The 14327-nt window shown below is 38.6% G+C and overlaps 1 protein-coding gene across 31 annotated transcripts in view; it reads left to right on the top strand.

Annotated features, from left to right (window-relative positions):
* Nucleotides 1-14327, top strand: part of LMBR1 (limb development membrane protein 1) — a 212528-nt gene that overhangs the window by 96292 nt on the left and 101909 nt on the right. For 2 of the 31 annotated variants that reach the window (XM_074036474.1, XM_074036465.1), the window contains exon 6: nt 7009-7086. The exons of the other annotated variants lie outside the window; for them this stretch is intronic. In XM_074036474.1, the coding sequence (XP_073892575.1) occupies nt 7042-7086 (45 nt within the window). In that variant the 5' untranslated portion in view covers nt 7009-7041. The remainder of the gene's footprint in view (nt 1-7008; nt 7087-14327) is intronic. 31 annotated transcript variants of the gene reach the window in all.

The following is a 14327-nucleotide window of genomic DNA, read 5'->3' as shown; positions in this document are numbered from 1 at the left end:
TATATCATAAATTTTGATTAGCAGGGGGTATATATAAAGATATAATTAAGGCTCATTTTAGAAAGTTGATTTATTATAATTTAAGATTCATAATATATACATTTGACTTGGTCCTATTTAACCATGTCACATGCTGTCTAGTTTTCTTTAATTGTGTGAGAAAACTCAGGACTTGATAACAAACATTATATAAGCAGGCCTAAACAAAACCTGATTTTGTTTTCTGCTAGCTTTTCTACATATTTACACTTAAACTAAACTCTTTCTTAGTAATTTGATAGTTGGTTTTGCTCTTCAAGTGTTATCATTCCTTCAAAGCTGGGGTGAATAATGTAGTCCATTCTATTTTGGCTACTTTGTCCTTGAGTTTTGCAAAGATCTAATATTTTCATCTATCTGTAGCTAATTTTGTGAGGTGGTTAAAAAGAAAAAATCTAAGTTATTTTCTCTCTGTATTACTATTCAGTTATTCTAGAACAATTTATACAATAATGTTACCCTTACCTATTATTTCTTCACATTAAATTCTTACCTCTAATTAGATGTATTTTTGAGCTTTTTGACTATAAGCTTGTAGCACTGGGCATCACTGCTAACCTTTTTCTTCTTTTTTCCCTCCCCTCCCTCCCTCCTTCCTTCCTTCCCTCCTGGCGTCCCTCCTTCTCTCCCTCCTTCGCAGCCTCCCTCCTTCCCTCCCTGCCTCCCTCCCTCCCTGCCTCCCATCTATACCTTTCCCTGGACATTTTCCCATAGATTTGATCCCATCTATTTGCTGTCTTTTAGGAACTTCTCAATGTCACTAGTCTGCTGGTGGTGCTTCTGTCCTCTGGCGTAATTAAATCATTCAGTTAGCATTTTTTGATGGCTTATTGCATGCTAGGTACTGTTGCTAGTGTTAGGGACATGTAGATTGGTGATTTATTGTATATTTCTCCCTTCTTTTATGGTAAAAAGTGCGTGTGTGACCCATCATCTTGAACTCATGACTCCTCTTCTACCTGTTCGCTTTACTGACCTTTTTTCTGGAACATAGTAGTAATTCAGTCCTGTATTAACTTTTTTGCATTCTCTGGCCTTGTTTCCACCTCTGGGAAGATTCATTGTCTCTGCTTGAATCTGCTCAGCTTTATTCTAGAGATATGGAGCCCGGGTCTTTTCTTCTGTCCTTTGCTCTGTAGCAAACAGAGCAAAGCTTTGTAGTTGTTTTAGTCTCTCCCGACCCTAAGGTTCTGTTTAAGGAAGATTTTTTCCAAGGTAGTGTTCAGAAACTCATTCTCAAGGTTGCAAGATGATTCCTATAAGTTTGCAAGCCACTGCTGAATACATCCGTATGTCAGGATTCTTAGTGTTTACCTCTCCTGTGTCTTACGTGGCTTGCATGAAGCATATTACACTGATGGTTTTGGTTAATTTTCCTGTTTACCTTGCTTTCTGTTGGGTTTTCATTAATATTCTAATTTTTACAATTTTATAGAATGCCAGTTAACCCCAAATCATATTTTAGGTTTTTTTTTGTTTGTTTGTTTTTGTTTTTATGTTTTTTGAGACAGAGTCTTGCCCTGTCTGCCAGGCTGGAGTGCAGTGGCGTGATCTTGGCTCATTGTAGCCTCTGCCTCCTGGGTTCAAGTGATTCTCCCGCGTCAGCCTCCCGAGTAGCTGGGATTACAGGCGCACACCACTGCACCTGGCCCCAAATCATATTTTGTATCATTCCAAAGTACCTCAACATTTGTACTTGGATTATTGTTTTACTATAATTAGTGTGTACTTATATTTTATGTCCTTCTTAAACAGTTCATCTTGTGTACATACATTTTTCTGGTGTCAGGAAAAATTGTCTAAGACTTGGAAATGGGCAAAAGAGATGCAGGTGTCTGTTAGTGGAGTCCTGGGCATTGTGTGATAGATCCTGGGGATTACCGGGTCCTAGAGGGGTATGTGCCTTTGACTGACTTTCCACTGCCTGGGCCCTTTTACCTTTAGATAGTGGATTTTATCTAATAGAGAGCCAATTGACTTCCCCCTGTATAAAAAGATAACCCCAACATTTCATTTTATTTTCCCATAGGATATTATGCAGTTTCGCAAATCAATTTTAGGATTTCTGATGATCTGTACTCCTCAGGTTCTCCTTTGACCTGACTTTAACAGAATTAAAACCATGTGACTCTGCTACTGAAGGACATTAGGGACAGACAGAAGCAGGGTGCTGGGAAGACAGCTGTAGTCAGCAGGCAGCGGTAGCATTGGCTTTGGGCTGAAGTAGTGAACGTGAGTACTGGTGATGTGAGAGTTCAGGTTAATGCTTATAAAGGTCCACCAACGTACAAGACGCCCTCCAGAATTAGTCCTGCCTGCCTCCATCCACTCTAGATCCATTCACTAAATTCAGTATCATCAGAGGCAGGAGATGATAAGGAGAACAAGCAGGACAAGAATTCTTAAATACGGAGATGAACGGAGAATTCAAAGACGAATAAACATTTGAGAAAAGCCAAAACCATGAGAGGCCCCAAACTCAGTGTATTACTCAGAGAGTTGGTAGGCAAAAAAGATTTCAAGGAGACTTTTAATATATTATCTAGAGGATTTTCTTTAACAGAAAAACTTAAGGATATCTAGTCCTCAGTATTGCCAGAAATGCTGAGTCATTCTACACCATGCAGAGCTGGTTACCACTTTTAGAAGCAAGCTGCTATTATAGTGTGATACTGTAAAAACAAACAAACAAACAAACAAACCCAAAATAACAAAAAGTAAACAGAATACAACAAGAAGAGTGAGAATTACGAAGGTATTAACTGACAAAAAAAGACTTTCATTTCTGAAGCAGATTCTACACATAGACTTTGATGATGAAGTTGATGAGCTGACATGGCCTGATCTCTTACACCATTGAAGGAGCTGTCTTCTTTCTTTCCTGTTATGGGTAAGAGCAGTATCTAGAGTGGATAGGAATGTTTTCATGCAGTACCTGCACACGTCCTAATGAACCTGCATAGCGGTAAATAAAACTAGAAAGTCAAGCTTAACTGAATTTAAAAATAGATTATTCAAATAAAAAAATTTAACAAGGACACTGAGTACAGGATTAATATATTTTTAAAAAATCAATAAATACCAGCAACAAACTGAAAATCTAATTATAATAGCGAGACAGCCTAAGGTATGTTGAAATAAATCTAACAAATGATATTTAAAGCCTTTATGGAAACAATAATGGAAACAAAAAATCTTATTGAAAGATGTTGGCTGGGCACAGTCACTCATGCCTATAATCCCAGCACTTTGGGAGGCTGAGGTGGGAGAATCGCAGGAGGCCAGGAGTTCGAGACTAGTCTGGGCAACATAGCGAGGCCCCGTCTCTATAAAATAAAATTAAAAAAAAAATTAACTGAGCCTGGTTGGTGCATGCCTATAGTCCCAGCTTCTCGGGAGGCTAAGGTGGGAGGATTGTTTGAGCCCAGGAGTTCGAAGCTGCAGTGAGCCGTGATTATACCACTGCACTTCACTCTTGGTGATAAAGGAAGACCCTGTCTCAAAACAAGAAAGATATTAAAGAAAACCTACATAAATTGATAGATATTCTGTGTTCATAATATTTAGAGTTTTTGCAATTCTGATAAAAATTCTGCAAAGTTTTCTTATAGAATGTGACAAGCAGGTAGTAAAAATTTAATGGAAGTGCAGAAAGCCAAGAATAGCCAGAGCAATTTTGAAGAACTGGGTGATGGAACTTACTCTATCAAATATTACAACATAGGCAAAGAAACTAAATAGACAACCAAACTCTATCCAAAGAAGATATACAAATGGTCAATAAGCACATGAAAAGATGATCAACATCCCTAATCACTAGGGAAATGCAGATTAAAACTACAATGAGGCTGGGCCCAGTGGCTCATTCCTGTAATCTCTCCATTTTGGGAAGCTGAGGCAGTAGGATCACTTGAGGCCAAGAGTTCAAGACCAGCTTGGCCAATATGGCAAAACCCTGTCTCTAGTAAAAATACAAAAATTAGCTGGGCATGGTGGTGTGTGCCTGTAATCCCAGCTACTTGGGTAGCTGAGGCACAAGAATCACTTGAACCCGGGAGGCAGAGGTTCAAGTGGGAGGCAGAGCTTGCAGGGAGCCAAGATTGTACCACTGCACTCCAGCCTGCGTGACAAAGTGAGACCCTGTTTCAAAAACAAACAAACAAAAAACTGCAGTGGATACCACTTCGTACCTGCTACTAAGATGGCTACTAGCAAAACCCAGAAAACAGCAAGCATTGGTAAGGATGTGGAGGAATTGGAAATATTGTGCATCGTTGGTGGGAGTGTAAAATGGAAGAGCTGGTGTAGAAAACAATATGGCAATTCCTCAAAAAATTAAAAATGGAATTACCATCTGATCCAGCAATTCCACTTCTGGATATGCATCCAAAGGAATTGAAGGCAGGAACTCCAACACGTACGTGTACACCCATGTTCATAGCAGCATTATTCACAATACCTAAAGTGTGGAAGCAGTCCCACTGTGTATGATGAATAATGGGTAAACCACATGTGGTATATCCATACAATGAAGTGTTATTCGACTCTAAAGAAGGAAATTATGTCACATGCCACAAACGTGGATGAACCTTGCTAAGTTAAATAGTCCAGTCATAAAAGGACAAATTCCGTATGATTCTTCTTATATGAGATACCTAGCATCGTCAAATTTGTAGAAACAGAAAGTAGCATAGTGGTTGCCAGGGATTGTGTATTGTGGGGGAAGTTATTGTTTAATGGGTACAGAGTTTCAGTTGGTGAATATGAAAAGAATTCTGGAGATGGATGGTGGTGATGGTACCGTAACAGTGTGAATGTAGTAATGCCACTGAACTGTGCATTTAAAAATGGTTGAGATGGTGAATTTTATGTTATACATATTTTACCACAATTTTAAAAAACACAAATAGATGATAAACATGGCAGTGTTTTGTGGTTACCTGTGGGTAGGTTGGTACAGAAGGTTGACTTGGTTGGGAGGATGGTCATCGTAATGTTTGTTCTAGTTGGGTAGTATATACATAGGTATTTAATAGACATGTAAAGCTAAATAGTATACTTTTATTTTAAAATAGAAAGGGAAAAGGGTGATTTATCCCTTGGTGATCAGCTCACATTAGCTAAACAGAGGCTGATACATAAAACCAAATGCCAACTTGCTGATTTTCAATGGAAAAATATATAAATATATTAATAAAATACTAATATGTATGTATGCATCTGCACTCATACTGCCCACCCAAAGTAGCTATTATTTATTGAGAGATGCAGGAAATGTGGAAAACTGGGAGAGAAGGGCCCAAAGGAGCTAACGGGGAACTAGTCTGGAGTGAGAGCAGGCAGCTGGAAGCTTTCATGTACGTCTTTCCTGTTTTGTTCACTGTCATAAAGGACCTTCTGTGGTGTTTTGAAATTTCTAGTGCTTTTTGTGTAAAGTATTATTTGCCACATAAGCAGTATGATGCTATTACCTAAATTATCATGTGGCATTGCTTTTTATTATATTTTAAACCTTAATGTCTTTTATGTTTCACTATAATAAGTGATAACCCTAATGATCTTTCTTTTGTTATATCTTCGTTGGAGTTTGTTCTTGAGTGTTTCATGAAACGAAAGTGGATATTGGCTAAGATGTTCTGCTGCATTACAGATTTCTCACAGGACTGGGCATTTGACCTCAGTATGAGCTTGTTTTTATGGAACTGAAAATTAATGATCCGGTAAAAGAAGCTTTTAGGTCCTTTGCTTTAGGTCCTTTACTAAAATCATAGGTTTGTCTTGTTTGTTTTAAGCATTCTCCTCCACTTCCTCGTTTCCATGTGGTGTTGTCTTTTGTGTCTTATTTGTGTCACTGGGGAGGTGGGGGTGAAGGGTAGGGGTGGAAAACACAGGGCCCTGAGGGCTGACAGACCTGAATTGAAAGTGAATTCTGGCATGCGGGCAAATTATTTCACTCTTTTGAGTGTGAACTTTGTTATGTGTAATCAAATTTACCTTTTAATACATTGCAAAGATTCAGTAAGCATGTATAAAGCAACTAGTAGGAGCTCTGAAAGTGTTAGTTCTCATTTCTTCTTTTCCATGAATTTTGAACTGAAGAATTAGTTGAACAAAAATAGAAGAAAAGAGCCTTACTAGCGAACCAGTGAATTATTTGATGTGGTGTGGTGTACTAAGAAATATTTTTTCCCAAATTTAGAATTATGCTTAAAAATGTTGATATCTAGTTACTGTAGTCTTTTTATAATTCAGTTCTTTCATTTATATATTGAAAACTTGTATTAATTTATTTGTAATCTGGAGGATTTTTATTTGTCTAATATCATGGGAAATTTCTGCCCACAAATTTTAATGCAATGGACATCTAAATTCAATGAACTAACAATATTAGTATTTTATTTTAACTTACCTCAAGCACTTTCTTTTTGTCCAGCTTTAGCAGTGTGAGCATCTTATAGTTTTAATTTTTTCATCTTGTATAGACCACATTAAGTATATTTGTATATAAAATAGACTGTATAGCATATTAATATTAAAAAACATTTCACTATTTTACTATAGAGTTTAACAAAGCTTTTCACAAAGCCGTTTTCTTTGACGTGAAGACCAAAGCTCTTTCGTGTATACTCTTAATGATTACTTGGAGCAAAGGGAGAAATGTTTGACACTCTCTAGAGATGCTTGTTTGTAGTTTTTTCATGGCTTAAAATAAAATAATTAATACCTGCTTTTATTTTCTGTTATTTATTAGCGCTTTTACCGATCTTCCCCCGATGACTGTGTGTATGTTCAGTGCAATCTTGATGCCATGCTGAGCAAACCTTATTTTAATGTTACTAAGAGACCCTTTTTATTAAGTGGAAACAATAGCTTGATATTATTTTAAATGTTCTGTGAATGTAGAGGTTTTCCCAGGCTTCCTAAAGGGTAGAGACATAGTGTATGAAGTGGTTTTTACATCCCTTACAGGAGGGCAAGATGTCCAGGCAAAACCTTGTTTAAATGTTCATCACCATAGAAACATTACAGCTTCTCCAGAGAGCTTTTGTAAGTACATTGTAATTTTCACTTCATTGATGTGAATTAAATGTATAATTGACCAGCACAAAAATTCCAAGAAGCAATTATATCATAACCATTTTAGTGTAGTAGACTATCCATTTAATTCCCATTTAAATCTAAAAGAAATCTATGTGTCTGCAAGCATTTAGTCTTTACCAATCTAGTTCATCTAATTTAACCTTTTATAATATTGAGGTTATTGTGATTTCAAAAAATGCCAGTGTGAAATTAACGTGATTAATTCTATAGCTTACTCAAAACAACTGGTGTTTCATTGGCAGAAAAGTACTTAATTTCAGTGATGTTTCTAATACACTGAGTGCTTATAGTGCAATTTTAATAAGAAGGATGGAGTTTCGCTAAAGTAATTTAAACTTATGGTTTTTTTGTGGGGGATGGCAGGATAAGTGTTCATACTGGGAAATAAAAATATTGTGAAGTACATGAAATCCTGGTGACAGAATCTAAGCATTCAAAACTAGGTGAAGAAAGTACAGTTATTGATAATAAATAGAAGTTCTTATAGTCCTGTGATGCTGGATTCTCACTAAGAGGAACAATGGAGACCTTCTTCCTTGTTTACAGTGTTTTGCCACTTTGTTGTTTGAAGGGCATTTTAATAAGTTATTCTGACATCTGGCACATCTTTTAGCTCAGTATATGCAAGAATGGAGTTGATAGGAAGCTTCCCCCTGGGGCTTTCTAGCTCCTGATTCTGACCCTTAATGGAAAAATGAGCAGTCGGCATATTTTTTGTTTATATGCTGTGCTGCTGGTGATTAATGGAGGTGATAAAAGTGCTCACAATGCTTTTCATTACTTTGCAGTCAGAATGGCATCCAAAAGTCTAAAAATCTCACACATGGCATGCCATAAAGGCTGTGTTCTTGAAGCTCGGTAATATTTTTATGATCTCAAGAAAGATAGTGATAACAGCTTATAGATTTTTAGTACTTGTATATTTACTAGTGGAAGCTGAATTAGCAAATTAAATCTCTGACTATTTATAGTCCCATCATCTCTCTTCTCTCTAGCTCAAAGTTTTGAAGGTAAAAAATTTGCCACATTGCATTTAACGAACATATTTATCTTTTTTTAAGGTTTATCTAAAGCTCACGCGTGTGGTATTTAATTGATTTTAAGTTGGATAGGTTTTGTCTCATTTAATCACAGAAAGAAAATAAAATTAACAAAAGGGAAAACTTAACTATCCTAGCCTCCTAGTGGATTAAGTCAGAATAACGGCTCTTTCTTACTATATCAGTTATCTTCAGTATTTTATAGGACAAGCATAATCATATTAAATAATTTTGATGACTTGTGCCGTGGCAGACTTTTCTATTAGTGTTGTTGATTCACTCTTTTAATGTAGCTCGATAACTAGAAAAGTAGCAGATTTCTTTTTGTGAGTTATTTACTGGCTTTCAAAAGAAATATTGACTAATTTGAAATGACTTTTTGAGCAATTTATATGATTTGACTACAGAGAGTTCTTTTGGCTAAATGTTTCTGAATTGATTGCTTAAACATGTGAGTATTTCAGACATTTCTTGTTATTATTTGTGTATCTAAAATAAAATCATCATCTTGGATGGGTTATGGTGGCAGTAGGAAAAGAAGGGATGAATTTGAGTTGTAATTACACAGTAGCATCAGAAGCACTTGGTGTTTGACTGGACCGAGGCTCAGCGTGTATGGTGGGGGTTGGGTATGGGGTTCAGCAGGAAAAGTAGGTGACAAGGGTGTTTCCAAAGTACCTGGCATAAACAGCAAAGTGGATAATGACGTCATGTATTCAGGTATGTGATACTGAAGGAGGAGCAGAGATAGAGAATAAAACGGTGAGTTTGGTCTTAGAATTAAGTTTAAGGTACCAGTGAGATGTCTAATGAAAGATGGCAGTTGGTATGTATGGTTCTTGGCCACAGCAGTAAGATTTGGACTAAAGATATAAACTTCAGAGTTGCTGGCTATTGGAAGAGAAGAGGCAAGATCACTTAGGTAAAAACTGAGCAATATATCTGTGAACTGTCTTCATCAGAATCAACTGAGGTATCACTTTGGGGCTGATGCTCAGGACTTGGCAAGCCCCTTGGTGATTACGATGCAGGTAGACATTTGAGAAGCACTGATATGACATGTGAGAAGGTGAACATCTGAGATTGGGCCACAGGAGAAAAGGGATTCAAGGTATTTTCTTTTACAGAATGAAAGAAATAGAAATGGAAACAGAAGCTAAGGTGTAGAGGAGGGAAGGTGAGGGACTCACAGACCCCACTCAGCTGTGTCCTATTGAGGTAGAGGTAAAGTCAGCTGTAGTTGGAAGAAAGTAGAGGATGAGATTTTTGATCAAAAAGAAAGGAAAACATTTTTAAAAATGTTGTGAAAGGCTGGGCATGGTGACTCTCACACCTGTAATCCCAGCACTTCGGGAGGCCGAGGCAGGCGGATCATGAGGTCAGGAGATTGAGACCATCTTGGTCTCATCCTGAGACCAAGAGATGAGATTGAAACCCCATCCCTACTAAAAATACAAAAACAAAATTAGCCGGGCATAGTGGCGGGTGCCTGTAGTCCCAGCTACTTGGAAGGCTGAGGTGGGAGAATGGCGTGAACCCAGAGGTGGAGCTTGCAGTGAGCCGAGATCGCGCCATTGCACTCCAGCCTGGGCGACAGGAAAGACTCCATCTCCAAACAAACAAACAGACAAACAAACAAACAACAAAAAAGTTGTGAAAATTGCTAAAGTCAGCCAGAGATCAGTATAAAGATTGCCAAGTAGCATTGAAGGCCCACTTTGGAATGTCGTCGTAAAACTTTCTCATGATTGTATAATACAAACTTTTTTTTGACAGGGCTGGGAATCAAGGAGTAGGTGCCAGGGGATTGTTGAAGCTGGTCTGGTGGAAGCCAAAGGTTCAAGGAGCTCTAGAATATTGTTGATGCTGGCTCATCATTAAAATTCACTAGTGAACCATGGGGTTGAGGCCGGGGAAAGAGAAGACCGATTGGAAGGATTGGGAGGGAACAAGGGAGTGAAGGTTCTAATGATGTGGAGGCAGAGCTAGGCTAGGGCACTGAGGGGACAGGAAAAGATAGGAAGTTGTAGACTAAGAGGGCAGTTTGAAAGTTGGGGTTCTTAGAGGTGAGCCTGAGAGATTTTGGAATAGGATTAATGCATGTGTGGGTATCTACAGTAGAATGGGAATGAAGCTCATTGGAATTGAGGGGATGAGCCAGGATGTTACTTATGAGGGCAGGGGATGTGATAAGAAGTACTTGTGAACCAGGTGCTCATATCATTGAGAAAGATGGGACTGCTTCTTACAGGTTGGTAGATGATAGGGAACAAAGTTGGGGAGAGGGTGACAGGATGGGATTAGAAGGTGGCATAAATTTAATTTAAAAACACAAATGATATGTGAACTCCCAAGCCTTGGAGATTTCAGAGACAAACGTAATAATTTGAGTCATTATAATGAACCATTACATTGTGTTTACTAAGCACCAGATAGTATCCTAAGCATATATATATAAAAATATATAATTTACATATATAAAAAATATATAAAACTCATATATATAAAATACTCATTTGATCTTTCTAACAACCCTATGAGGTAGGGGTGCTGTTAATATCCTCATTTCACACAGGAGGAAACTGAGGCACAGCAAAGCTTAGTAATTTGCCCGAGGTTATACAGTGGTGGAACCAGGATTTGGACCTAAGCAATTTACTGCTGGCGTTGGGGCTCTTAACCAGCTTAGTATGCTGAATTCAGACATATTTTTTAAAAGCTTTTTTGAGTTCCAATCTCTTGGAAGTTACTTCTTTTAAGAAAAAATTAAAAATTAAAAACAACATTAGTTGGTACTCTTATTACATAAGTCATACACACCCACTCTAAAAAACTCAGAAAAAACCAGAAAAGCGTAAAGTATAATGGAAGAATTATTCCCTGTAATTGTAATTCTAGAGATAAGACTTAATTATACATATTCACATATTTTTTCTAAATGTATTTTTAAAAATAGGTCATTCTGTGCATGCAGTAAGATTATATTATGGGCCGGGCGTGGTGGCTCAAGCCTGTAATCCCAGCACTTTGGGAGGCCGAGACGGGCGGATCACTAGGTCAGGAGATCGAGACCATCCTGGCTAACACGGTGAAACCCCGTCTCTACTAAAAAATACAAAAAACTAGCCGGGCGAGGTGGCGGGCGCCTGTAGTCCCAGCTACTCAGGAGGCTGAGACAGGAGAATGGCCCGAACCCGGGAGGCAGAGCTTGCAGTGAGCTGAGATCCGGCCACTGCACTCCAGCCTGGGCGACAGAGCGAGACTCCGTCTCAAAAAAAAAAAAAAAAAAAAAAAAAAAAGATTATATTATGAACATTCCCCATGATTTAAGATATAATGTCTTATGCTATGGAAGTATAATAATTCATTCATCTGTTTTTTTACAATTAGAGGTGGAGGTTGTTTAGTTTGTAAGTGTATGTGTACATGTGTGATCTTTTAAAATAGTTGGTAAAATTGTTTAGGAAGATCTTCATTTTTAATTTTTTTTGAGACATAGTCTCGCTTTGTTGCCCGAGCTGGATTGCAGTGGCTTGATCTTGGCTCACTGCAACTTCCACCTTCCAGGTTCAAGTGCTTCTCCTGCCTCAGCCTCCTGAGTAGCTGGGATTATAGGCGGGTGCCACCACACCCAGCTAATTTTTGTATTTTCAGTAGAGATGGGGTTACACCATGTTGACCAGGCTGGTCTTGAACTTCTGACCTCAAGTGATCCACCCACCTGGGCCTCCCAAAGTGCTGGGATTACAGGCGTGAGCCACCGTGCTTGTCTTCGTCACCCAGGTTATAAGCATAGTACCTGTTAGATAGATAGATCCTTCCCCTTGTCCCACCATCCACCTTCAGGTAGGCCCCAGTGTCTGTTGTTCCCTTTTTTGTGTCCATGTGTACTCAATGTTTAGCTCCCACTTATAGGGGAGAACATGCAGTGTTTGGATTTCTGTCCCTGCATTAGTTCGCTTAGGACAGTGGCCTGCAGCTCCATACATGTTGCTGCAAAAGACACGATCTCATTCCTTTTTATTGAGATGGAGTCTTGTTCTTGTCACCCAGGCTGGAATGCAGTGGCACAATCGTGGCTCACTGCAACCTCTGCCTCCTAGGTTCAAGTGATTCTCCTGCCTTAGCCTCCCGAGTAGCTGGGACTACAGGTGCCTACCACCACACCCGGCTAATTTGTGTATTTTTAGTAAAGTTGAGGTTTCACCATGTTGGCCAGACTGGTCCTGACCTCAGATGATCTGCCCACCTCAGCCTCCCAAAGCACTGGGATTACAGGCGTGAGCCATCGCACTTGGCCGATCTCATTTATTTTTATGGCCGCATAGTATTCCATGGTGTATATGTACCACATTTTCTTTATTCAGTCTACCCTTAAGCATTTAGGTTTATTCCATGCCTTTGCTATTGTGAATAGTGCTGCAGTAAACATATGAGTGCATATATCTTTATGTTAGAATTATTTATATTCCTTTGAGTATATACCCAATAATGGGATTGCTGGATCAAATGGTAGTTCTGTTTTAAGTTCTTTAAGAAATCGCCACACTGCTTTCTACATGGCTGAACTAATTTTTATTCCCACCAGCAGTATATGAGGATTCCCTTTTCTCTACAACCTCACCAGCATCTGTTGTTTATTTGACTTTTTAATAATAGAAATTCTGACTGGTAGGAGGTGGTGTCTCTTTCTTTCTTGTCTCTCTCTCTTTTTTTTTTGAGACGGAGTCTCGCTCTGTCGCCCAGGCTGGAGTGCAGTGGCACCATCTCAGTCCACTGCAAGCTCCGCCTCCTGGTTTCACGCCATTCTCCTGCCTCAGCTTCCCTAGTAGCTGGGACTACAGGCGCCTGCCACCACGCCCAGCTAATTTTTTTGTATTTTTTCAGTAGAGATGGGGTTTCACTGTGTTAGTCGAGATGGTCTCTATCTCCTGACCTCGTGATCCGCCTGCCTCCGCCTCCCAAGTACAGGCATGAGCCACCGTGCCCGGCCGAGGTGGTGTCTCGTTGTGATTTTGATTTGCATTTCTCTAATGATTAGTGTTGTTGGCATTTTTTTCATGTGCTTGTTGGCTGCATGTATTTCTTTTTTTGAAAAGTGTCTCTTCCTGTTCTTTGTCCACTTTTTAGTGTGGTTGTTTTTGCATATTAATGTGTTTAAGTTCCTTATAGATTCTGGATATTAGACCTTTGTCAGATGCATAGTTTGCAAATATTTTCTCCTTTTCTTTAACTTGTTGTTTACTCTGTTGGTAGGTTTGTTTGTTTGTTTGCTTGTTTCTTGCTGTGCAGAAGCTGTTTAGTTTAATTTGGTCCATTTTGTCAATTTTTGTTTTTGTTTTAGTTACTTTTGGTGTCTTCATCATGAAATCTTTGCCAGGGCCTCTGTCTAGAATGGTATTTCCTAGGTTTTTTTCCCAGGGTTTTTAACAGTTTTAGGTTTTACATTTAAGTCTTTAATCCATCTTGAATCAATTTTTGTATATGGAGTAAGGAAGGGATCCAGTTTCAATCTTCTGCTTATGGCTAGCTAGTTATCCCAGCACCATTTATTGAAGAGGGAGTCCTTTCCTGCTTGCTTGTTTTTGTTGATTTTGTTGACGATCAGATGGTTGTAGGTGTGTGGCTTTATTTCTGGGCTCTCTTTTGATCTACGTGTCCAATTGAGCTATGTGTCTGTTCTGTTTTTATACCAGTACCGTGCTCTTTTGGTTTACTGTAGCCTTGTAGTATAGTTTGAAGTTGGGTAGTGTGATGCCTCCAGTTTTGTTCTTCTTGCTTAGGATTGCTTTGACTATATGGGCTCTTTTGGTTCCATATGAATTTTAGAGTAGTTTTTAAAAATTCTGTGAAGAACGTCATTGGTAGTTTGGTAGGAATGGCATTGAATCTCTAAATTGTTTTGGGCAGTATGGCCATTTTAGCAGTGATTCTTCCTATCCATGAACATGGAATGTTTTTGCATTTATTTGTGTTATCTCTGATTTCCTTGAGCAGTGTTTTGTAATTCTTGTTGTAGAGGCCTTTCACCTCCCTGACTAGTTGTATTTCTAGGTTTATTTTATTTTTTTGTGGCCATTCTTGGATGTTATTGGTGTATAGAAGTGCTACTGATTTTTGTACATTGATATTATATCCCGAAACTTT

Source organism: Macaca fascicularis, chromosome 3 (genome assembly GCF_037993035.2).
Source record: "Macaca fascicularis isolate 582-1 chromosome 3, T2T-MFA8v1.1".
Lineage (NCBI taxonomy): Eukaryota > Metazoa > Chordata > Mammalia > Primates > Cercopithecidae > Macaca > Macaca fascicularis.
This window is presented reverse-complemented; position numbering and strand designations above follow the sequence as displayed.